Source organism: Dermacentor albipictus, chromosome 9 (genome assembly GCF_038994185.2).
Source record: "Dermacentor albipictus isolate Rhodes 1998 colony chromosome 9, USDA_Dalb.pri_finalv2, whole genome shotgun sequence".
Taxonomy (NCBI): Eukaryota; Metazoa; Arthropoda; class Arachnida; order Ixodida; family Ixodidae; genus Dermacentor; species Dermacentor albipictus.
The window spans coordinates 34,420,309-34,441,902 of NC_091829.1; the positions used below are offsets into that span (position 1 = coordinate 34,420,309).

The following is a 21,594-nucleotide window of genomic DNA, read 5'->3' on the forward strand; positions in this document are numbered from 1 at the left end:
CTTTATTTAGCGTTGCTGACACTCACATTTCTGAGAATAGCTGTGTTGTCAGTTTTTCTCTACGTCAGATGTTTTTTTGCAGAACATTGCAATTTCTACAGGAATCATTGCAGCCCAGAAAAAGTTAAAAGAAGGCAACAGGATCCTATCATGTTGTCAACACACTATTCCACACCAGAAAGACACAAAAAATATAGCACTAGTCAAAAAAATCTTTGAGGAATACACTCAAGACACTTCTATACTTGGCAACAAGAACAGAGAATGAGGAAGCAGACCCTATTTTTTTACAGTAAATGTGTCTATGGCAAGGGTTCTGGGATTTTTTCTGGGCGTAATGTTGACAGAAAACTATCATCATCAATGGATCACAGCCCCCACATGCAATGGCAGAATGAAGGGAAGAGTGCATACATTCTTTGGAATCACTCATACAACATATAGAACAGCATACATTTCAATAAAGAACAAGCTCAAAACAAGCATCCGAACCACACAATTGATGATAAGGTGCTCCTGCACCCACATGCAATGTGAAGCACGTAGTGCTCCCCGCAGATGCTTCCCTGTAAAGATTACTGTTGCGAAAGCTGCCATGGCAATGGCAACTTGACTGCGGCATACGAAGCAGGAAGTGACGTAACTACACTTTAATACGTAAAAGAATAGCCCGTGAAGCTATTGATTTGAGTTGTGACAGTGCTATGGGAAGGCCACGTACAGTGAGGACCCCTGAAGAGCAGCGTGCACACGAGGCACGGTAAATTTCTCTTCTGTCTGGTCCACTCTTTGTAGGTGCACAACGTAGTGGTGCAAGACAAGTCGCAGGCTGTTGAAAAGATTTAGGCTAATAAATAGGTAAAGTGCATGTGAATGTTGCCACGTGAATAATTTCAGCCTATGTCGCAATGGGTAAGCATTCTAACTGTTGTTTACAGCTTCGCTGTCCAACCACCTTACAGTGTGGAGCGGAGACAATTTTTTTTTTCATGCTTTATGGCTTTCGGATGGCTTCGTCTTGGGCGAGTTGGTGTTTGCTTAACATGATGCTTTTTCTTTTTGGCTTTCTCTTTTCTTTTTCTCAAGTTTTTGCGCTAGAAAGCACCATATTTATAAGTTTCGATTTCTTAGGCCTCCCTCTTTCTCAAAGAAAATGTTACGTGGTCAAAGACAATCACATGCTTCATAAAAATCTGTCAGCACTTCATGCCCTCGTACATTATTCACTGGTTTCAGCTTGACTTACCTTGATGAGCTTGAGCTTTTGAATAAAAGTGAGCGTAGTGTTCCCATCTTCAGAGCAGCGACTGCAGCTCAGGAGGAGCGGCTCCTCATCGTGCACAGCCACATCGACAGGCTGCCGTGTGCGAATCTTTGGGTGGACCAGAATTCCCCAGAAACTGCGCGACAAGGAACCAGGTCACCGACCTGCCGCACTCTTGCTGACAGGATGCTAGCTACTAGCAGAACGTCAAATGGTGTCTATGTACTGATTAACGAGCGCCAGGTTATGTGTACGCCACTTGGTGAGCTAGGTGGGTGCATCATAGAGAGCAGGAAATAACAAGGAACTTAGAAAGAAGAAGCAGAATATTTCGAGAAACACTTCAATGCTACTGAGATAGAGAAAAAGAAATGTGCAAGATGTGTGCTTTATTTTTTAACTTAGTATATTGGCTATTGGGCAATGGAGTGTCTGCGAATGTCAGTGCTTCATGTGGCCACAAATAAATATACTTGCCAGTCAGAGTAAATCCTGTGCTGTACACCTGTCATTTGAATTTATAAAAGTGCATAGATTTATGCATGGCACATGCAAGTGCAGCCACATGAAAGGCATGCAGCCCTTTTAATTTCTTTCTGTTTTGTAAACAACATAATCACCCGCACCCTCATTGCTACATGACGCCAGCAAATATTGCGGTGTCATAGCATCACAATAATTTCTTTGATGAGAGGTATAGCATTTCGAGACCAACTATAGTATCAAATTACAATATTTTACAAGTGTCTTGGAACATTCATACTGGGTAAGCATCATCTATTTATGTGAGGGAAGCGTGTAGTAAAGTTCTAAAACCTTGAAAATAATTTGTTCTCTGCAGTTTTATTTCTTTTGCTGCTAGTAGTCTATAAACAATATGTGGTGTTGGTTGCACTTGCCTTATTGCAAGCAGCACTGGCACACACAGCATAACAAGGAGGGTTGTCTCGGGTTTCAGGACCGACGCCATGGCCGCGTAGGAAAAGGCACCAAGTACACCAGCACCGCCTGGTCCACATAAGGGCAAAGGGTTACAATGCGATATATCGGAGGCCCAACAACTTTCTATGCACAAACGGCAACAGCACACAGGTACACCAGTATTTAATGCACCTATACCCTATTCTTTTCTAAAATATTTTAGAATAAGATATCCTGCTGCAGATGAATGAAGAAAATTGCCCCTGCCAAATCACTGCCTCATTCGAATTGTGTGCCCACCTTGTAGCTAACCGTCAAAATAGCAAGACATTACATCTGGTCGTAATATTTATTGCGAAGACTACAATACAATGTTCACGGGCACCGTTCAGGAACAAGTACAACATAACACATTCCTGAATGGTGCGCTATTTCAAACAATGGAAACATGAATGTTAGTGTCAAGTAGATATTATTATTTTATTGTCAGTACTAATCCAGGTTCCACAGGTGTGCTAGCTTGCACTACTACCCATCTAGTCAGCAAGAACAAAATGGACTACGAATTAAGTATGCAAGCCAAAGTCATTCTGACATTACATGTAGTAGTGAAGCAGCAATGAAAGTAGAGATGATTCCAGACAGACCAAATTTGTTCGAGTTACACTTGTCCAACATAGTAAATACTTCCAATGCATCAATGTTTCTATTCTAGAGAATGATAATATGGTTACAGTAAACCAGTTTAACACTGGTTTACTGTAATTATATTATCATTGCTTATGCACTCATTAAGCATGACTACTTATAAGCACTTAGTCAATTTAAAGCAGTGCTTCTCATACATTGGGTAACTGCCATTAAGAATAACACATTTAGGAAAGGCCATGGTGTCGCGAAAGTACCCTACAAGGCGAATATGTCATGAACTGCGCCTCACTAACTTTGACTAACACTGAAAGCTTCATGTCACATGCATAGAATCCACATGAATCCTGCAATCTGAGATTAGTGTGACATCCAGGCTTTGGTCTGTGTTTGCAAAACTTATGTTGCGAACAAACTCCCTTAGCTCCTATGGGAAGGGTCTTCTCACTATCCACAATTTCTTTTCCTTCCTGTAACAGCTTCAGACCCAACACAAGCATACAATATCAAGTAAAACTTCAAATGTCAATTGTTCGAGCTACTGTATTCATCTTTTAAAACTGAAAAACCTGGCATTGGTGGGAGAATTGAGGTATTCCAATAAACTAGCAGTATGCTTCACAATATTTTTTCAATGAAGTGGTGAAAAACAAAGTTTACGAAGCAATGGTTTAATGGGAAGCATAAAGAAGTGTCCGACGATTACGATACTTTCTAATGCGAAATTTGAGCGCAGTTTGATACACGTTTCCATTTTGCGAAATATTGAGGCAAAGAATTTAACACCGAAATCACCGAACCGACTGGCAGTGGGACGGTACCATCATTGCCTTCACAGAGGGATGGGGAGTATGGGAACATGATGAGCGGCATCAGAGCCAGCTGTGGAAGAAGACGACAACGAACGCGTGAGCAGTAGCATGAGTACATTCGCACGGTCATGCCGAGGGACGCCAATGCTCGACCCAGGAACAGGTACCTAAGAGCTGTGCTCAAAAATATGTTCTAGAATGATGCAATGTAGTGAATGCAGCTGTACATCAAAAAGTGAGCGTACCTGTGCCTGACGACCACGTCGATATCACATTCCTGCAGGAGAGAAGAATACATGAGAGCAAACAGACCTTGTTGCCATTCTTTATAGTCTGGCACATAGTGATTAGAATGGTAAATGGTAGGCATGTAAAGTATGTGAATGTGAAAGGCATGTGAAAGGCAATGTGAATCAGGTAGCAAGTGCAGACAAATGATGTTCTACAGTTTATTAAGGGTGAGGGAGAAGTGCAGTTAGGCATGCCATGTAGCAAGTGGAACAGCTGAAACTGGTGGTCCACTAGAGTAACAAAACGGTCGCCAAGGGAAGGGAAATGCAGTCAAGGGCTACTGATGATTAGATGGAGAGACGAGTTATGGGAATTTGTAGGCACAGTATGAATTCAGTGAACGTGCAGGGCTGGGGCAACTGAAGGTCACCGGGCAATGCCTTAATACTGCAGTAATTTAAACAATGCAGAGGTACATAGATGGATGATGACTAATTGATCAAGAGCGATCAGACAAGGAATGCAACAGGCTGGAGCCGTTTCGACAAGAAGACTTGACTTCATCATTTGTTGATCTGACAGGCAGGTCCCCTTGTCGAAATTCTAGCTCGAACATGAGACATCACTTGTTTGACCATTGTTGACCACACCATACTGTGGTGTACTTGGTGATGATGATAATGATGAAAGTAGTGGCAGTGGTGATGTAGATAGTCATCCCAGTGCCATGTTGTGATAAAGGATTAAACTTACGTATCAAAGTGAGAAGAGTAGGCGAGGAAAGTAATTTCGCCCAGGCCACTTCCCAGGGCTGCGCAGACAACACCTGCGGTAGATTCAGCAGTATACAGCTCAACTTCAGTGATAAGACAACAAACAAGAAGCAGGGATAAAAATCAGTTCAATAGCCCACATTGCAGCTTATATTCTACCTTAGAAAGCAGCATAGTGCAAACAATATAGTAACAGCAGCATGCAAAAGAGAACTTAAATAGTAACAAATGTGTGCACCATAATAATTATAGATGATATATGTAAGTACTGCAGCAACATGTAGTTTACACAAATTTTACATGCCACAAAAAAGAAAGCACTTACTTACAGAGAGACACCTTTGCAAAAAAAGAAAGACCAGCATTAGTATTGAGAAAGTAATGCTACATATATTTATAATTGCAAGCACTACATATTTGCAATAGTTAAACTCAAAATAAAAGCGTGCTTGTAAAGAAAAGAAATTTATGTTTAATATTTTGATTCATTACACATACCTTGGATAACAATAAGCTGAATGAATACACAAACACGCTTGCAAGAAAACAAGTAGCAGTGTCATACAATGAAATGCATCACACACACACACATAGTGCTTAGTAACAATATTTGCACTGAAAAATATTTTCAATACTGTTGCGAACAGATAAGCCATGCAAGGCATTCAGGATTCACTTACCAAGGAAGGACATCCATTTGGCTATAGTAAAAGAAGTTATTAAAAAACTTGAACAGGACAGCAGGACAACTGTGGCAACTTGAATGCTGGCAGTAGAAAAAATGCAGAGTGGTGCAGTCAAGGTTTGTATTTGTCCCATCATGGTGCCCAGTTATAGAGTTAGGTTTAATCAAGACCAGGTCAAAAGTTAATTATGTTTTGGAGCCTTTACAAGTTCTTTGTTCATAGCGCAGTTGGCACAAGGCTGCCATCAACTTAAGTATGCAGGGCACGACTTAATAAGGGTGAGTAAGACTCAGCCATTGTTTCGTGCCTCAAACAAGCCCTTAAGCAGGAACTAAAATTTATATGGTTTGCACAATCACAATGGTTGAGGCATTTCTGCAATCACAGCTTGGCTCACTGTAGTCCAGTTTGAGTAAATAGTAAATACCAAAGGAATCAAGTCAGGACAGCCACGCCAAATGAGATGGTTAGTTCAGCGTGACTGGTCAATGTAGATACTCTTGCTTAGTTTAGGAAAGCATAAATTGTGTTTTATATGCTGTAAGGTCCACAATATGTCTTCCCGATTCTGACGATTTTTCCAAGCTTGTTTACTGATTTATTAGTTCAGTTATTCAAGATGCCTCGAAGACCATCTGCCGAGGGTATATAAAATGGGAGGGGCCAGGCTTCACACAATATTGCAAGAACAGAAAGGGAAGTCTAAGGCAAAGCAGTACAACAACAATTAATAGTAGTAGTAGTAGCAGTAATAAGCTGTCACATACAAGGCAATAACACTACATGGCAGGCGCAAACTAAAACAAAAGCATAACACATAATTAAACTTTACTACAAGAAAGTTCAAACGGTCATGTGAACTGCACGGACACTGCATATAAGCTCTTGAAATATGCTCATTGTAATCAGTGCTGAATGTAACCCATTCACATGATGCGATACTTATACAATTTTTGAAATAAGATAGGTTTCCCTGCAAATTTTTTGTTGAATATGTATCACTGAGATTGTGCTGCACCTGCAAAGTCAGGTAGCACACTCAATCTCAAATTTTTTTTAACTGTGTATGTACAACCACATACCTACGAGTTAGCACGTTCCTTCTGCACCACACTGTGTAGCCTGCTGCAAAGAATACTTTCTTATAAGGTTATGATTGCAATCCTGCAAGCTAGACATCTCTTTGACAATGTCCTGTGGAGCTTAATTATTTCAGGAATACACAATCTTTCCATAAGGCTATTCAAGCTGAACACAATTTTTTCACAAGACAAACGCCGACACAAAAGGCAAGCCATTTGTGCAATTCATCACCATAAATACTGTAAAAGGAGTAAATTATGAACTTACGTACTAGTTCTTCAACATGACCATACCTTGTATTTATGCTGATAAAAGGAGCAGTGAGCTTGATAAATAGAGCAGGCAGGATATCCGCAAGTAGGATTGCCTTGAAAAGTGAAACATTGCAGAAGTCACAGTTTACCCTTTGGTTACAAGAACACTGTTCTACACGTCACTCAGTACTCAATCTGCATAGAAACCTAAAGGTAAGGCTGGAGCAAGAGCTGCCATCAAACGACAGAAATAACAGGGACACATATAATTTTATTGCCAATGTTTACTGCATAAGAAATCGATCCGACAGTATAGTAAACTGCATGGGTGACGAACAAACTGTAGCTGTGTTTGATGGAATAAACTAATCCTAAATAATATTGCTGCATGCACCATACCAGAATATAATGAACAGTAAGCTCGTGTGAACGTGATTCGATACTATTTGCTTTTGCATAAAGCCAGTTTTCACACCCAACAGCTGGAAGAGTTTTCATGGTGAAAGAGTGCTGGAAAAACACGGACAAGAAAAGAACATAAGGACGAGCGCTCACCACCAACAAAAGGTTTTATTGTGCGTACACTTGAGTTGGTGGTTCAAGGACACTTCTTTTATTAGAAAAGGCTATGAAATGGGACAGCTTATGGAACAGTTTTCTAAATGCCAAAGTACAAGAGGTATGTTACTAGAATTTACAATGCAGGGAGTCATTGTCATCATCACCAGCAGCAGCTTATTTATGTCCACTGCAGGACAAAGGCCTCGCCCAGCGTTACTGCAATTACCCCAACAGTGCACCAGTTGACCACATCTTATGCCTGAACATTTTCTAATTTCATCCCACCACCTAGTTCTCTGCTGTCCTCAATTGCAATTCCCCTCTCTTGGTGCCAATTATGGAACTCCAATAGAATACCGCTTATCACAAGCCATCCGATGTTGACGTAAAAAAGGAAAATGAATACAGTACACTGAGCAATTGACTGGCACAAACGTTGGAGTATGTCTGGGACAGCTAATTGACATGCATGACCTTCTTGTCATACCCAGTAACATGCAATCCATAAATATATGACATAGAAGAGCACACATAAGGGTCACCACGAACACAGCATTTCTTATAAAACCATCCAGCGACCATGGGAAACACGGGTAGTGCATGGATTCTTCTACTTTGGCATGGATTAATTGACGAAGCACATTACAACTACTTCTACTGTTCCTTGCAGTTCAGCTGTATTGCATGCTAGCTGTATAACGTTTCTTTAAAATAGTTATTAAATGTTTTACATTCACACGCAGTTCAATTTGTTGCGTACTTTGTAATCTATAAATATACTGTGATATATTTAAGAATGCATGTCGCTAAATGTAGGATATGCTTTCCAAGTGACACTAAGCATGCATAATGATTAGCAGTGATCTGACAAGATTTTGTCAGGGGTCTTGTCTTCATCAGTTCACATGTCGAAACAAGGGCTCCAGGAACATCTTTTGTTCAACAACGATTGATCGTTTCAAGTCTCTGTATTCCCATGTGCCCCTGTTCCACTAGAATAAGCATGAGTATCTTTTAGATTATAAGAGCTTATTTTTGTATGCAATACTATTAATGCCATAAAATGATGGAAACTAGAGCCTAAATAACACCAGCTTTTGCATCGCATGGTAATACAATAAAGAAATACGCCTTAAATATGTTAATTCAACAACCTACAAGCTTGTTTGAAGCCGAAAGAAAGAAAGTATGCACGGCTGTATGAATGCCAACACTGCTGTGACGAAGAAAGAAGAAGGAAATTCCTTATATATACACATTATAATAATAAACACATTACTGTCATGTTTAGTGACGGTGAAGAGCAAAGGAGCGAAAACTGTGAATCAAGAAAGTAACTCTTTACTGGATGTGCCCATAAAAAAACAAGCAACAGTTAAGCACAGTCTGTGATCACCGAAAATCTGATCTGTGGATCAAGCATGTCGGCTTTTATACAACTTGTCAAAGGTTGCAGGATAATCCCTGGTGCCCACCTGCCTTCAAGAAGGTACTACACAATTAGTGTTGTGCACACAATCTGATTACACAAGTTCGGCGAGAACATACACAACACATGGAATCAACGATAACATCTGAGCAAGTTCCAAATCATGCAGATGTGTCTTTTGCTGAGCAAGAACTAAGTTGTTAGTGGGTGAACTGCAGTCCCCGAGAAAAGGATAAATAGGTACACGTCATTATACTCCAGGCAGTAGATTAGTGCATCCAGACGACAATGTCCGATCTGTTCCTAGTTTACTAGTGTAGAACCACAAAACTGCAGGCATTCGTAACAATAAAAGAGTCTTACTCCTGTGGATGTTGGATTGCATCTTGTAGTGTTGGGTGGATGCGGATCTACCGTGACCTGTGTGAGCACAACAGGTAATTAGAGATTGAACGGGGGCACCCTGTACAGTCATGCAGTTCTTACATTATGAGGGCCGACTTCTTTATTGAGGATGTCGAATGCTGCGCTGAGCATGACAACATAAGCATAATTGTTACAGAGTCCCAACAACCTGAAACAAAGGCATTAGGGCACACATAAACAATGTGTAAGAAGTTGCACATTTATGTCTGTGCAATAAGTCATGTCTGCGCGCAATGTTTGCAGCTCTAAGGACCTGTAGGTTCAAGCGTTGCTTAAAAACAATTAAGCAAGAAATTTGCCTAGCTTTTAGGTTATATGTTTTCTTACTGGGAGTACTTTCAATAGCCAACAAAATTATTTTAGTCTTTTTGTCTAAAACACCTGAACAGGTGTTTCTCGTAAACACCTGAATTCTCGTAAACACTTGAACTGGTGTTTACAAGAATCTCGCTGTACAACCGTCCACCGATTTTCCTTGGAGGTCGGACCCACTAAAGCGCAATAAATGCACTCCAATGGTGGTGAAAAATAAATCCATATGTTCATGTCACTAAGTGATTTAGTGCCATATTGCATTACTTTTTTTAAGTGCTCAGGAGTTGCCAACACTACAACCAGTGATGGAGTGAGTGCAAAATAAAGTTGCTTTGCCAAACCACAACAGACCCTTTTCTTCTAATTGTGAAGCTAGCTTTTCTGCACCATGATGTTCCAAGCTAATTGGAGCGAAGAAACTGCTCTAATTATCATGTGTTTGAACTACTGGCAAATTTTATGAAATGGAATGGTATGCATGGTAACAGGGCTCCTGCCACAACATTATATGGGACAGTTAATTTTAGCATGCACAGTTTCATAATGCACATTCACTTAAACAGCAATGATCAATGCCACCATCAACTGAGCCAATGTGCAAAGTGAAGTACACTCGTAAATGAAGAAAAGTTTTGGCTTATTTCTTAAGACTCTTAGATTGATTGATGTGTTTTAATGTACCAGAGTAACATATGGGGGGCTATGAGAGATGTGATAGTGAAGGGCTCTAGCTTAATTTTGACCACCTAGCATTCTCTAACTCGGACGTAGCCACAGTGGCAGGAAACAGCCTGTAAAGCTCAACAGAATTAAATTTAGAAAAGGGCCTACTGAGGAGTAAATAATATGAGAAAAAAAATTAAAGAAGGACCAACTGGGACAAAAGGCTGTCTCAGGGCTTGCTATATAAGCATAGGTTATTTGGAACATATCTTTCAGTACATGTACACGTGCCAACACACCTGAGAAGGCAGTTATGGTGTCACAAATGCACTTCTGATATGTGGCTTTTTTAACTCTGAAAAGGCATTGCGCATAATATATCTTAGAAAGAGTCGTAACAGTCAACAATATCGCTTTATGTGAAAAAAGCCACATTACAATCTTAAATGTACAAAGCATAACCTTCACTCACGTGTTCATTTCAGTAAAAACTTTGCAAGAAGCTTTCAATAAATACCATGTGACTATAAGCAACCCTGCTAAACAGGCAGTGTACACACTCTAAGCAACAGCAAAGTAAGTTCACAACTATGCAATTATACAACACACCACCTCTCACAACATTACCTCTGTTAAGCTTATTATGGAAAGGAAAGAAGGCATTACCAAAAGCCAACAAGGTTGCGTGTGCGTCTCAGCTTGTTTCCATGATCTGTGGTATGAAATGAAAGGATCATCATTACCTCAATGGTCATTTACAGCCAAGGTGACTGCAATGTAAATGACAGCAGCAAATACATTTTTATTGTAGTTTAAGTACTGCCTAGTCATACTTTAGAACAGAATTTTTAAATAGTGTAATACAAAGTTGACATGTTGCAATGGCAGTTTTTGCTAAAAATGTCATTTACATCTAAGTGCAAATGAAACACAGCACTTTATTCCTTAAATATAAGATCATCTAATCTTATCATGACAGAAGAAAATGAGCAAGGAATCGTACCTTTTACAGCCATGTCACATACACCATGAGAATTCATTGTCCATGCTATCCGCAATACTTGTTAACATTACCACGTGTCATGATGCTCTCCGGCCATAACTGGCCCTTGCACCGTAAAACACTACACATCATCAATGCACGTGCATTTGTTGCATTTATTTAAAACACCAAATTTTGCATTTTTAGGCTATGCCACAGGAGTCTTTTAAAATGTGCAACATTGTGAGCCAACCTGATTGAACCAAAGACAATTAAGGGCAACCATGTAAACATAATTTTAATTTTCTTATTTTTATAATTTGCTCTACACTGTCCAATTTTATTTCTTACATGGCCATTACAATACTATATTAGGTAAACCCCTCCGTGCCACATTGTTATCTTGAAACATGACCAGAAATGCCCGAAATTTTTACTGCAGGATCCTTTACAAATAACAATGTAGACAATGTTACACGCCATTCGCGCATTCTGATGAAGGTGCTTAGCAGGAAGACGAAGAGAACAACTGAAAGAGCTCGTTCATAGTTTGTGGTTATTCTGCCATCTTGGCTGTGACTTCTGTGTATATATCTTGTAAATATAATTTTCCCTAATCTTTATCTATGCCACATTTTTGATGGAAGTGCAGGGTAATAATGCGTTATGACAGAGCTCCACAGCGACCGTCGCTTGGATTTTTCCACGATGGCACAAGAGGTGACCTTTTCCTCAGCGGCAACAACATCAATGGTTGTCCTTACGCAGCAAAGAGATCCGGGCATGTTTTCCAAAGCCGATGACGTCGATACTGACAACTGGTTGGCCCTATACGAGCGTGTAAATAAAAAGAACCAATGGGATGATACGGTCATGCTGGCGAATGTTATATTTTACTTACAAGGAACAGCAAAGGTCTGGTTCGGGAATCATGAAGCTGAAAACGGAAGTTGGGATTCTTGCAAGCAAAAGATGCGTGATCTGTTTGAAAAGGCCACTGGTCGTACGGCCGTGGTGAAGAAGGTGAAAAATCCATACAGTCCTATCTTTCTTATATACAGGATGTGCTGGCCTTTTGTCGCAAGGCAGAAGATGACATGACGGAGTCAGACAAAGTGGGACATGTTTTAAAAATAGTAGATGATCCATTCAATCTGCTCATTTGCAAGGACTGCAACACGGTCAACTCCACCATACGGGAGTGCAAGTGCTTTGAGAATTACAAAAGCCTATGCATTGCTCAGCAGTTCAAGCGACTGTCTAATACAACAGCAACATCGTCATGCGAACGTGTACCTGCACCACAGGTACCACTCACTGCGGAGCATGTCACCAAGATTGTGTGACACGAAATTGAGGCCATGTCTACTGCTTCTATGTGCTCCCGTGCCGTTGAGTCTATGTCTCCGATGATACCACTTGTCCAAGCCATCATTCATCAGGAGCTGTCCAGTGTTGGCTTGGACTCTGTATGTGCCATCACTTCTTTACGCCCAAATGACCATCTCCAAGTCTCCTATGCTTACGGCCCAAGGCCCCCGCTAGGTCATTGCAATCCGGCCGAATGGAGGACTACCGATGACCAGCCTATTGGCTTTAGCTGCCATCGTATAGGTCACGTTGCACGCTATTGCAACAGCCATTGGTCTTGGCCTCCTCATGCACCCTATGCTCATAACCGTTGCCCTGAGAGCAATCCTGACCATTTCGAACCTCACTTTGCACAATCGCATACCACCAGCAACAACGCTCCCACCAAGTCATATCGACGGTCACCATCTCCGCTTGGACACCAGCCTCATTTTCCATTCTCTTGTCGCCCGTCACCTCGCTTGCCTCATTTCCGCCACCCGTCATCACCGATTCAACATCTGCCTTTGGAAAACTAGATGATGCAGCCCTCAGAGGTGACGCTACATTGACGACCTGTCAGTAAAATCCTCTGATCGTATTGCCGACTGGACATAAGCTAATAGACGTTAAAGTCGACGGTGCACATGTCGCTGCTCTCGTGGACACGGGTGCACAGATATCTGTGATGTGTTCAGAGCTTCGTCATCACTTGAAGGTGCTCACACCACCCATTTTGTCTACCATCCGTGTTGCCAATGGTGGAACACTTACTGTCCTTGGGGTATGCTCAGTACTTATCAGTGTCGCCGACCACTCCATGACTGTACTAGTTGCTGTGCTCAAGCAATGCTCCCATGAGCTCATCCTCGGCATGGACTTTCTATCAGCCCATTCCACCCTGTTCGATTGTGGAAGTGGTGTTGTTTATTAAACCTGCATCTTCACTCTTACGCTCCACCCCCACATCAACCGCGTTCGTGCTCCCTCGATCACGTTCGACTGCAACCTCAAGCTGTCATGTACGTGAACTTGACTTCCCTACCTTCCATTTCCGATGGTGATTACTTGTTAAATCCAATTTCATATGTCCTATTGACCCGAAATATTACCGTTCCCCAACCTCATTACCATCACTAATAACACAGCATCACTGCCCATCCTTTAGCCGGTGCACGCAAATTATCCCGATAGGCATGGCTCTGGCCAATGTATTCGCTGCAGATGATTCTTCATCTTCTCCTATGGCCACCTCTTCATCCAGTTCAACCGATGTCAGTTTTGACAATAAGATAGCACCTGACCTCATCCCAGCACATGCTGCTGATCTCCAGCACCTGCTGATGTCCTATCGCAACATCTTTGACCTTGATGACCCCCTGTTGGGCCAGGCATCCGTCGTAACTCACCGGATTCATAATGGAGACGCCAGGCCCATCCGACGATGTCCCTATTGTGTGTCCTATGCGGAGCGCAAGTGATTCAGTGCGAGGTCGACAAGATGCTCACCAAAAATGTCATTGAACCTTCCTGTAGTCCCTAGGCATCACCTGTCATCCTAGTAAAAAAGAAGGACGGCAGCTCGCATTTCTGCATCGACTATCGGCACTTCAACAAAGTCACATTTAAGGATGTTTACCCACTACCCTGGATTGATGACGCCTTCAACTGTCTTCACGGGTCTACCTACTTCTCATCTATTGATTTGCACTCAGGATATACAGCTGGACAATCAACAGCTCAGCGATGTAAACTTGCGGTCCATCATCAATTGTCTGTGTTCTAATCCTGCCGACCTGTCCCTCCACCTATTCTCTACCGTCACGATATCAACTCCGACAGTCCCAAGCTTCTGGTCATAGTACCTACAACCCTCCGTTCTACTCTTCTACTCCACGATGCCCCAACAGCCGCTCACCACGGAGTATCCTGTACATACGACCGCGAGCGCCGTCAATTCTTTTGGCCAGGCCTCTACTGTTCAATGTGCCGGTACATTTCTGGTTGCAAGTCCTGCCAATGTCACAAGCGTTCATCCTTGCGGCCTGCCGGCCCACTTCAGCCTATAGACATTCCGACTAGTCCATTCTACCGCATCGGCCTTGATCTAGTTGGGCCATTTTTTACTTCTCTTTCGGGGAACAAGTGGATCGCCATAGCTACTGATTACATGACATGATATGCCATCAAACAGGCATTGCCGACCAGTTCCACCGCAAATGTTGCCGAATTCCTGCTTCACGACATCATCCTCCATTACGACGCTCCATGGCAGCCGCGGACAGATCACAGCCGGTCTTTTCTTTCACACATTGTCAAAAATATTTTTTGCCCATGCTCCACACCTTACAAGCTAACCACCACCAACCACCCGCCGACTAATGGACTCACAGAAAGGCTCAACCGCATGCTCATACCACAAGCTCATCACGATGCTATATATGTACGTTTCAGCAGATCACCGTGACTGGTACAAAAGTTTGCCTTATGTGACATCTGTGTACAACTCGGCCCGTCACGACATTGCCAGCTTTTCCCCCTTTTATCTCGTTTGGCTGCCACCCTACGTTGCCCTTTGAGACACTACTTCCATCAGCTCCGCACGCTGCTACAGATTATGCTCACAATGCTATTGTCCATGCTCATATGGCTCGTAACAATGCACAGGGTCTCTCTGCCTCGCAGCTGACTCAAAAGGCCCATTGCGATAGCCGCCACAGAACTGTTGGCTTCGAGCCAGACTCCTTGATCCTTCTCTGAAACCCTTGCCACCACGTCGGCACTATTTTCGAAACTTTTTTCCGGCTACTCTAGGCCCTACAAAGTTTTACACCAGCTCACTGAGGTGACATATGAGATAGCCCCGTTGGATGGTCACCCGTCATCTTCAGTGCCCCCCCAACAATGTCGTGCATGTGTTCCGTCTCAAGCCATACGTTTCAGCCTACAGCCCTTCCATTGTCTAAGCACCGAGACGGTGCTCCGGCCGCCGGGAGCTATGTTACACGCCACTCCCGCATTCTGAAGAAGGTGCTCAGCAGGACGAAGATGAGAATCGAAAGAGCTTGTTCGCGGTTTGTGGTTATTCTGCCATCTTAGCATCTGTGCCTTCTCTGTATATATCTTGTAAATTTTGCCTAATCTTTATCCACGCCACAATATTTTAAGTGTTTATTAACAATATCTCTACTCATCCATTACGAAAGCGAACCTCAAGAGCACTATACAAAGAAATGAAGGAAAATGAAAAATGCAAGAGAATAAAAAATACTGTCAATGAGCCAAGCTCATCATAGATTTTTCTTGCCAGAAATGTGTTGACGATCCCAGCTCATTAGGGCATAGCACGAGTTAACAGCTTAGATATAGCCATCACCTCCTGTACTAATTGTCAAAGGCATAAATTTATTTTCTTTCTTTGAGCCGATGAGGTAACTTTGCAGAACTCTTTTTACAGGCATCATATGAACAGAAGAAAAAAATTAAGATTTTATGATGCAAGACGCAACAAGCCATAACATCTGTATTTTCTTGAAGAACTACATAAATCAGACAACTGAGTTGCAATTTCTTTATTAAGTTATGTAGTTAGTTCATTCGGGTTTAATGGTGCAAAAGCGACTAAGGCCATGCTGCGCCAGCCACAAGATATTAAGAATTCAAATCTTAAAGCAGTGCAAGCTGCGATACTTTAGAGTCTGTGTAAAAAACCAGTTTCTTCTAAAAAGTAAGTTATGTACACTTCCTTAAGCACCACAGTAGCAAGTGTCAAATGCACCAGCTCACCATAGTCTAGTTGATATTCAATCATTCTGCAACAATATTTTTTTTAAATTTCAGTTTGCCAAAGGCAAGAATCCTTCATGAGATGTTACTTGTACGCAACATGCCACAGATCACGCGATTCAACAAAGTTGCAATGAAAGCTGGCTGCTCAAATGCTAGACATGACTGGCAGCAATTAAGCCAATATAAGCTTAATTAATTCCATTGTAAGGCCTCCTAAATAAGATTAATGGTTCTCTCGGCAGTGTACCCAGTATAGTAGTGCCTTTAGGTAATTGCGAGCACAATGTTGGATACATAATGTTGCAAGAACGTTGTCATGGTGATGGTGACTTGAACAGGTCCAACATTCTGAGCTTGGATTTGTGAACAGCTAAATTGCAACAGAACATGAAAATGAAAATTGCCATTCACCTGAAACCAGCACGAAGCTACAAAGAAACCCAATATAGGTTGTAGTAAATAGAGCTCGGTTCAAAATATGCACATATTCAAAATATGTACAAAGGTTCACATATACATTGTGGACATTGTGGACTGTAACTGCCAAACATGCCGACTGAGCGTACAGCATGCACTGATGATCATGATACCTTATTTATTGGCATGAACCGACCATGGGGGATAGGATATGAACTGGGACTGAACGTGCCAATGTTTTCATCATCGTCTTTGCTGCCACTGGTCTGCGAAAAGACAGGCGCCCGCTACAAGGTTTCTCAGAAAGAAAGCATTCACAGATGAAGAAAAGTTAATCCTGTTGCAAGGGTTTAACCCAGAACCAACTGTCTTTTTTTTTTTGCATTTGCTAAGTCATCTGAGCTAACCAGGAGGCAAGCAGATCACCAAGCAAGGCCAGATTAGTTAAAAACTAAAAAGCACAGCAACAGAGAATATGTAGGTCCTTTGAAGCTATATGCTAATCTCAAATGCATGACAGACAGTTTTTCCTTTCACAAAACTTCCCTCCACTTGCGCATTTCTGTTGAACACATTTGCATTGTTCTTAGTCCTTGTGCTTCGATTTGGACCTTGCTCTGTTATCTACCAACCTCCTAGTTGGCTGAGATGATAGAGTGACCACCCCAGAAAGCTGTTGGCCCTGGGTCAGATGCTTGTAGCGCATAGAATTTTTCTTCAACTTCAAAACTTCCTTTAGGGAACGCCCATATGGTTTTCCTTTGTAGCTCTATGCTACTAGCAGACTCGAAGCACAAAGGAAAAAAACAGGGGCAAAAGCATGGACCCAGAGAAGCACTAGTCCATCTTTTTGTCCCTATTTTTTCCTTAGTGTTTCAACTCTACTAGCTACAGAAAACCAGCTAGTCCACTCTCAAGCCTTGCCTAATTTTATGCTACTATTCAGTGGATGACAATTTTCCCTTTGCGTTCTCCACTTGGCGCATCCTACATTGGAGGCCTGCCATATTGAACCAAGACATCTTTGATGTGTTTCTTGATCTATGTATATAATAGACACTAACCTGCAAGCCTGAACAATTCATCTTACAGCCCATGCAACATAGAAAATTAATGTGAACACCAGTTGGATATGGCTGCTTTCCACATGTTTCCTTGCACGAAATAGCTTTATATCGTTCACAGAGGAGGCAGCGAAATTACTCTAATATCTGACCAGAGGCACCAGCCCCTACCCATTTGTATCTTTCACTAAACAGTTGCACTCAAACTATGTTGCCACCTCAGGCATTTCAGTTTGAAAGCAGATGAAGAGTTATTTCACAGATGGCATATTTTACAAAAGCAGTGTCACATTTACCTCAACCTTGACCTGACAAGGGAGGCACATGAAATATCATGCCATTGAAGTGTATTGCCTAGGTAGGCTGTTGGATCAGCCACTGGAAGCCTGCTACGCTTTAACTTGACAGCTCAAAGCTTGCATTGCGACTCAGTATGTGTGCTGACCTTGCCTGCTTCAATGCTTCCGTCATGTCTGTCTGCTGGTGGCACTAATTGCAAGACGGCTGTTGCTATGACACTAAACTACAAATTCAACTACATTCACAATGTGCTTCTGTGCAGCAAAAGAAAAAAAAAAGTCGTGGAATAGGCACATGAGTTCTTGCTCAACCAACTGGCAGCATTGCAAAAAGCTTCAGTGTCACCTCCAGTCTGCTACATTTTAGTAAACGTAACAAAAAAAGAAAAAGTGGGAATGACGCATGTGTTACAAGAATGTGAATTTCTATTGAAGCTCATCTAAAAACAGCTCAACACAATACAGCACAGGGCAAAGTTGTGTGTGCGATTAGTCCACTGTACATATCTAATATGCAGGCTCTTTGCTCAACAGGTGTAGAAATTTTGTTTTTGATGTTCCAGACACCCTATATCATATGGTATGGGGATTTGTACGAAAGCATGACACAGTAGACATCCAAATACTAACTGAGGAGCAGTGGGAGGCCAAGCTAACAGACCTGGACCCAAAGAAACAGCGCAGCCTGATCGAATGGGCATGGGAGATGGCCATGGCCCGCGGCTGCCCGGAATAAGGAGGCCGCCCACCTAGGGCACACACCGCGCTTGCGCAGAATAAACGTTTATTCCCTCTATCTCTCTTTCCACAGCCTTTAAAGCATCTAGACTTCCTGGGCCCATGTTCACATAAAAGTTCTCATGGTAGAACTGTCAATAAGAGAAGATGCAAGCCATTCGTGATGTGGGACATATTATTGAATACGACCAGCCAATGATAATTAGTAGTTTGAAGTGGACAGCTTGTGTAAAGCATATGCGTAAAGGAGGCAGTTTCCCAAAATATTGGTCTCCAAAGTCAATGTAGTTGCTATGAATGGCCAGTGCTCTGCACATCTATGCTACACTTCTGCCACATTCTATGCTCTTCACAATACACTTCAATTATACTGTCAAGCCTTGTTACAAACTTTAGATAAACCTTCGTTGCATCTGGTATTCGTTATGAGTATATATTAGTTACACATATCACAGTTCGATTGTATATGCATTGTACATGTGGAAACATTCATAATACAACTAAGTACAATCAATAGTTGTCACTTCAAAAATTATACACCAAAAGTAAGCACAAAGCACACACGTTTTTAATGAAGTGGATCATTTGCATGTGTTACTCATATAAGTGATCAGGAAGTAACTATGAGAGGGTGAAGGCAGCACAGAAACAGCAACACAACTGGCACCTTGCCATGTGCTTGCACCATCACATAGTTGTCTTATCCTTTACATGTATTTGAAAAGCATGGTTGTACGTTATAACCTGACTGGAGAGGCACATGACTGCCTCAATAAAAGTCAGCCCCTTTGAAAAAGGTTGACATTTGTACCACCTCGCTTGGTGGTTACGGCTTCAGGGTGAACTTAACCGGTTTTACATTTGGCTGGCCAGGCAGAACTTGGTTATGCTAGACAGCTACCGTTATTTTTGTTTTTTCGTTTGTTTCCTTCAAGCTTCTGTGCCCCCGATTCACCTTAATTGCTTAATTCTTACGCGGACAAGGTCGCTCTTGTAATTCAATATATGCCAGCATGATATCTGCATGGCATGCACATATAGATCGTGTCTCTCTAGCGAAACAAAAAAAAAAAAGTTTGGATGGATGGATGGATGGATGGATGGACGGACGGATGGCGGCTATACCCTTTGTAACAGGCGGCGGCTGGCGCCACCTAGCCTTTTGCTCCCCCTCCTATTTTATTTTTTTTCCTTTCTTTATAACCTCTTTTCCTTAAACTAGTTTTCACTTCCCTCCTCCCCCCAAAATAACTATCTAAAATAGCAGAGGAAACATTATCTCCCCGATTTATGGTATTATCACTCCCTTGACTTCCTGCACCAATCCTCTAGCCTCCCCTTCGTTACTGCCACTCTTTTCTTGTCTATTTGCCCTCGTTCCCCGGGAAAACCCAATGCCCCTTCCATATCTGCCACTGTTCCCTCTGTCAGAGTCGGACGAAGGTCTGTGCATCTCAGCACTATATGCTCAGTGGTCTCCAAGCTGTGCACCAAAGGTCCACGCCTTCAAATTTAGCCCTGTATGTTTTCGTTCTCAAAACCCCCGTCCTAGCTTCGAATAATAGTGAGCTGCCCCGCGAGTTATCAAATAAGAGCTCTCTCTTAATCTCCTGTTTTTGTGACCTATACATAGATAGCGCTGGCTTTTCGAGCATTCTTTCTTCCCACGTTTTTCTTTCCGTCTCCTCCACCTCTTTTCCCACACTAGAACCATGTTGGATCCCCTCCCTCGGCTGTAGGTATCTATTCCTCAGCCTCCTCGTTCTGAGTGTCCACTTTGTGTTCAAACTTTTTATGAACAGATATTTGTACACTTTTCCTGCCCACCTTTTTTCCTCCAGTGCTGGGAGTCGCTGTTCATACTTTAGCTTACTTATTGCCTCTCTACCATCGAATGACGTCCATCCCATGTCCCCCTGCACTCCCTCATTAGGGGTGTTCCCGTGTGCTCCTAAGGCCAACCTGCCTACACTTCTCTGTCTCGTTTCCATGCATGCCTGAACTTCCGATTTCATGCACAGTACTGAATTTCCGAATGTGAGGCCAGCTACCATAACCCCTTTCCATACGCCCATAACCACCTCGTACCTATTATAGTTCCATAGTGCCTTGTGTTTCATTACAGCTGAGTTCCTTTTCACTTTTTCAATCATAATTTTTTCCTGTTCTTCCAAGTACTTTTTGCCCTCGCTTAGCCATATGCCCAAATACTTATATTTTTCAACATGATCAATCTTAGTGCTATGTATTTTCAATGGTTCCCCCCTTTCTTCATTGTATACTATTATCCCAGACTTCTCTCTACTGAATTGCAGTCCCAATTTTTCTCCCTCCTCTCCACATATGCTCATTAGTTCCTGTAGCCCTACTCGGGTGTCAGCAAGCAGTACAATATCATCTGCATACATCAGTCCGGCTAGTACTTGAACTACCTTCTGCCCTTCCAGCCTATAGCTTATGTCAGTTCCTATTGCGCTCTGTTCTAGTCTCTTTTCCATTTGGCTCACGTAAATCATAAAAAGCAGAGGCGACAATGGACAGCCCTGCCAGAGACCTCTTCTTATTTTAGCTCAATTGTAGTTTCCCCCTCCCATGTTATCTCTACCTCATTATCTGTATAAACTTGTTGTAGAAACTCAATCATCTTTCTATCTAGACCATATTCCCTCAACTGGCTCCATAACTTTTCTCGGTTTACATTATCATAGGCTCCTCTAATGTCTAAAAAAGCTATCCATAGCAGTTTCTGCCTGGCTGTCGCTATCTCTATGCACTGTGTTATAACAAATAAATTATCATCTAGCCTTCTGTTCCTTCTAAATCCATTCTGCAGTTCTCCCAAGATCTCTTCACATTCTGCCCATTCCTCCATTCTCTTTTTCACCATCT

The 21,594-nt window shown here is 42.1% G+C and overlaps 1 protein-coding gene across 4 annotated transcripts in view; it reads right to left on the bottom strand.

The window, feature by feature from the left end:
• The window catches only part of Cln3 (CLN3 lysosomal/endosomal transmembrane protein, battenin), an 84,947-nt gene that overhangs the window by 10,126 nt on the left and 53,227 nt on the right, over positions 1-21,594 (bottom strand). For 3 of the 4 annotated variants that reach the window (XM_065437970.2, XM_065437969.2, XM_065437968.2), the window contains 9 exons: positions 10,733-10,778; positions 9,149-9,236; positions 9,026-9,082; positions 6,712-6,785; positions 5,330-5,415; positions 4,630-4,702; positions 3,891-3,922; positions 2,164-2,272; positions 1,247-1,400 (listed from right to left, as the gene is read on the bottom strand). In XM_065437970.2, coding sequence (XP_065294042.1) covers positions 1,247-1,400; positions 2,164-2,272; positions 3,891-3,922; positions 4,630-4,702; positions 5,330-5,415; positions 6,712-6,785; positions 9,026-9,082; positions 9,149-9,199 — 636 coding nt within the window. In that variant the 5' untranslated portion in view covers positions 9,200-9,236; positions 10,733-10,778. Of the gene's footprint in view, positions 1-1,246; positions 1,401-2,163; positions 2,273-3,890; positions 3,923-4,629; positions 4,703-5,329; positions 5,416-6,711; positions 6,786-9,025; positions 9,083-9,148; positions 9,237-10,732; positions 10,779-11,812; positions 11,877-11,949; positions 12,100-21,594 lie in introns of those variants that run through there. The other variant, XM_070526307.1, reaches the window with a different exon arrangement.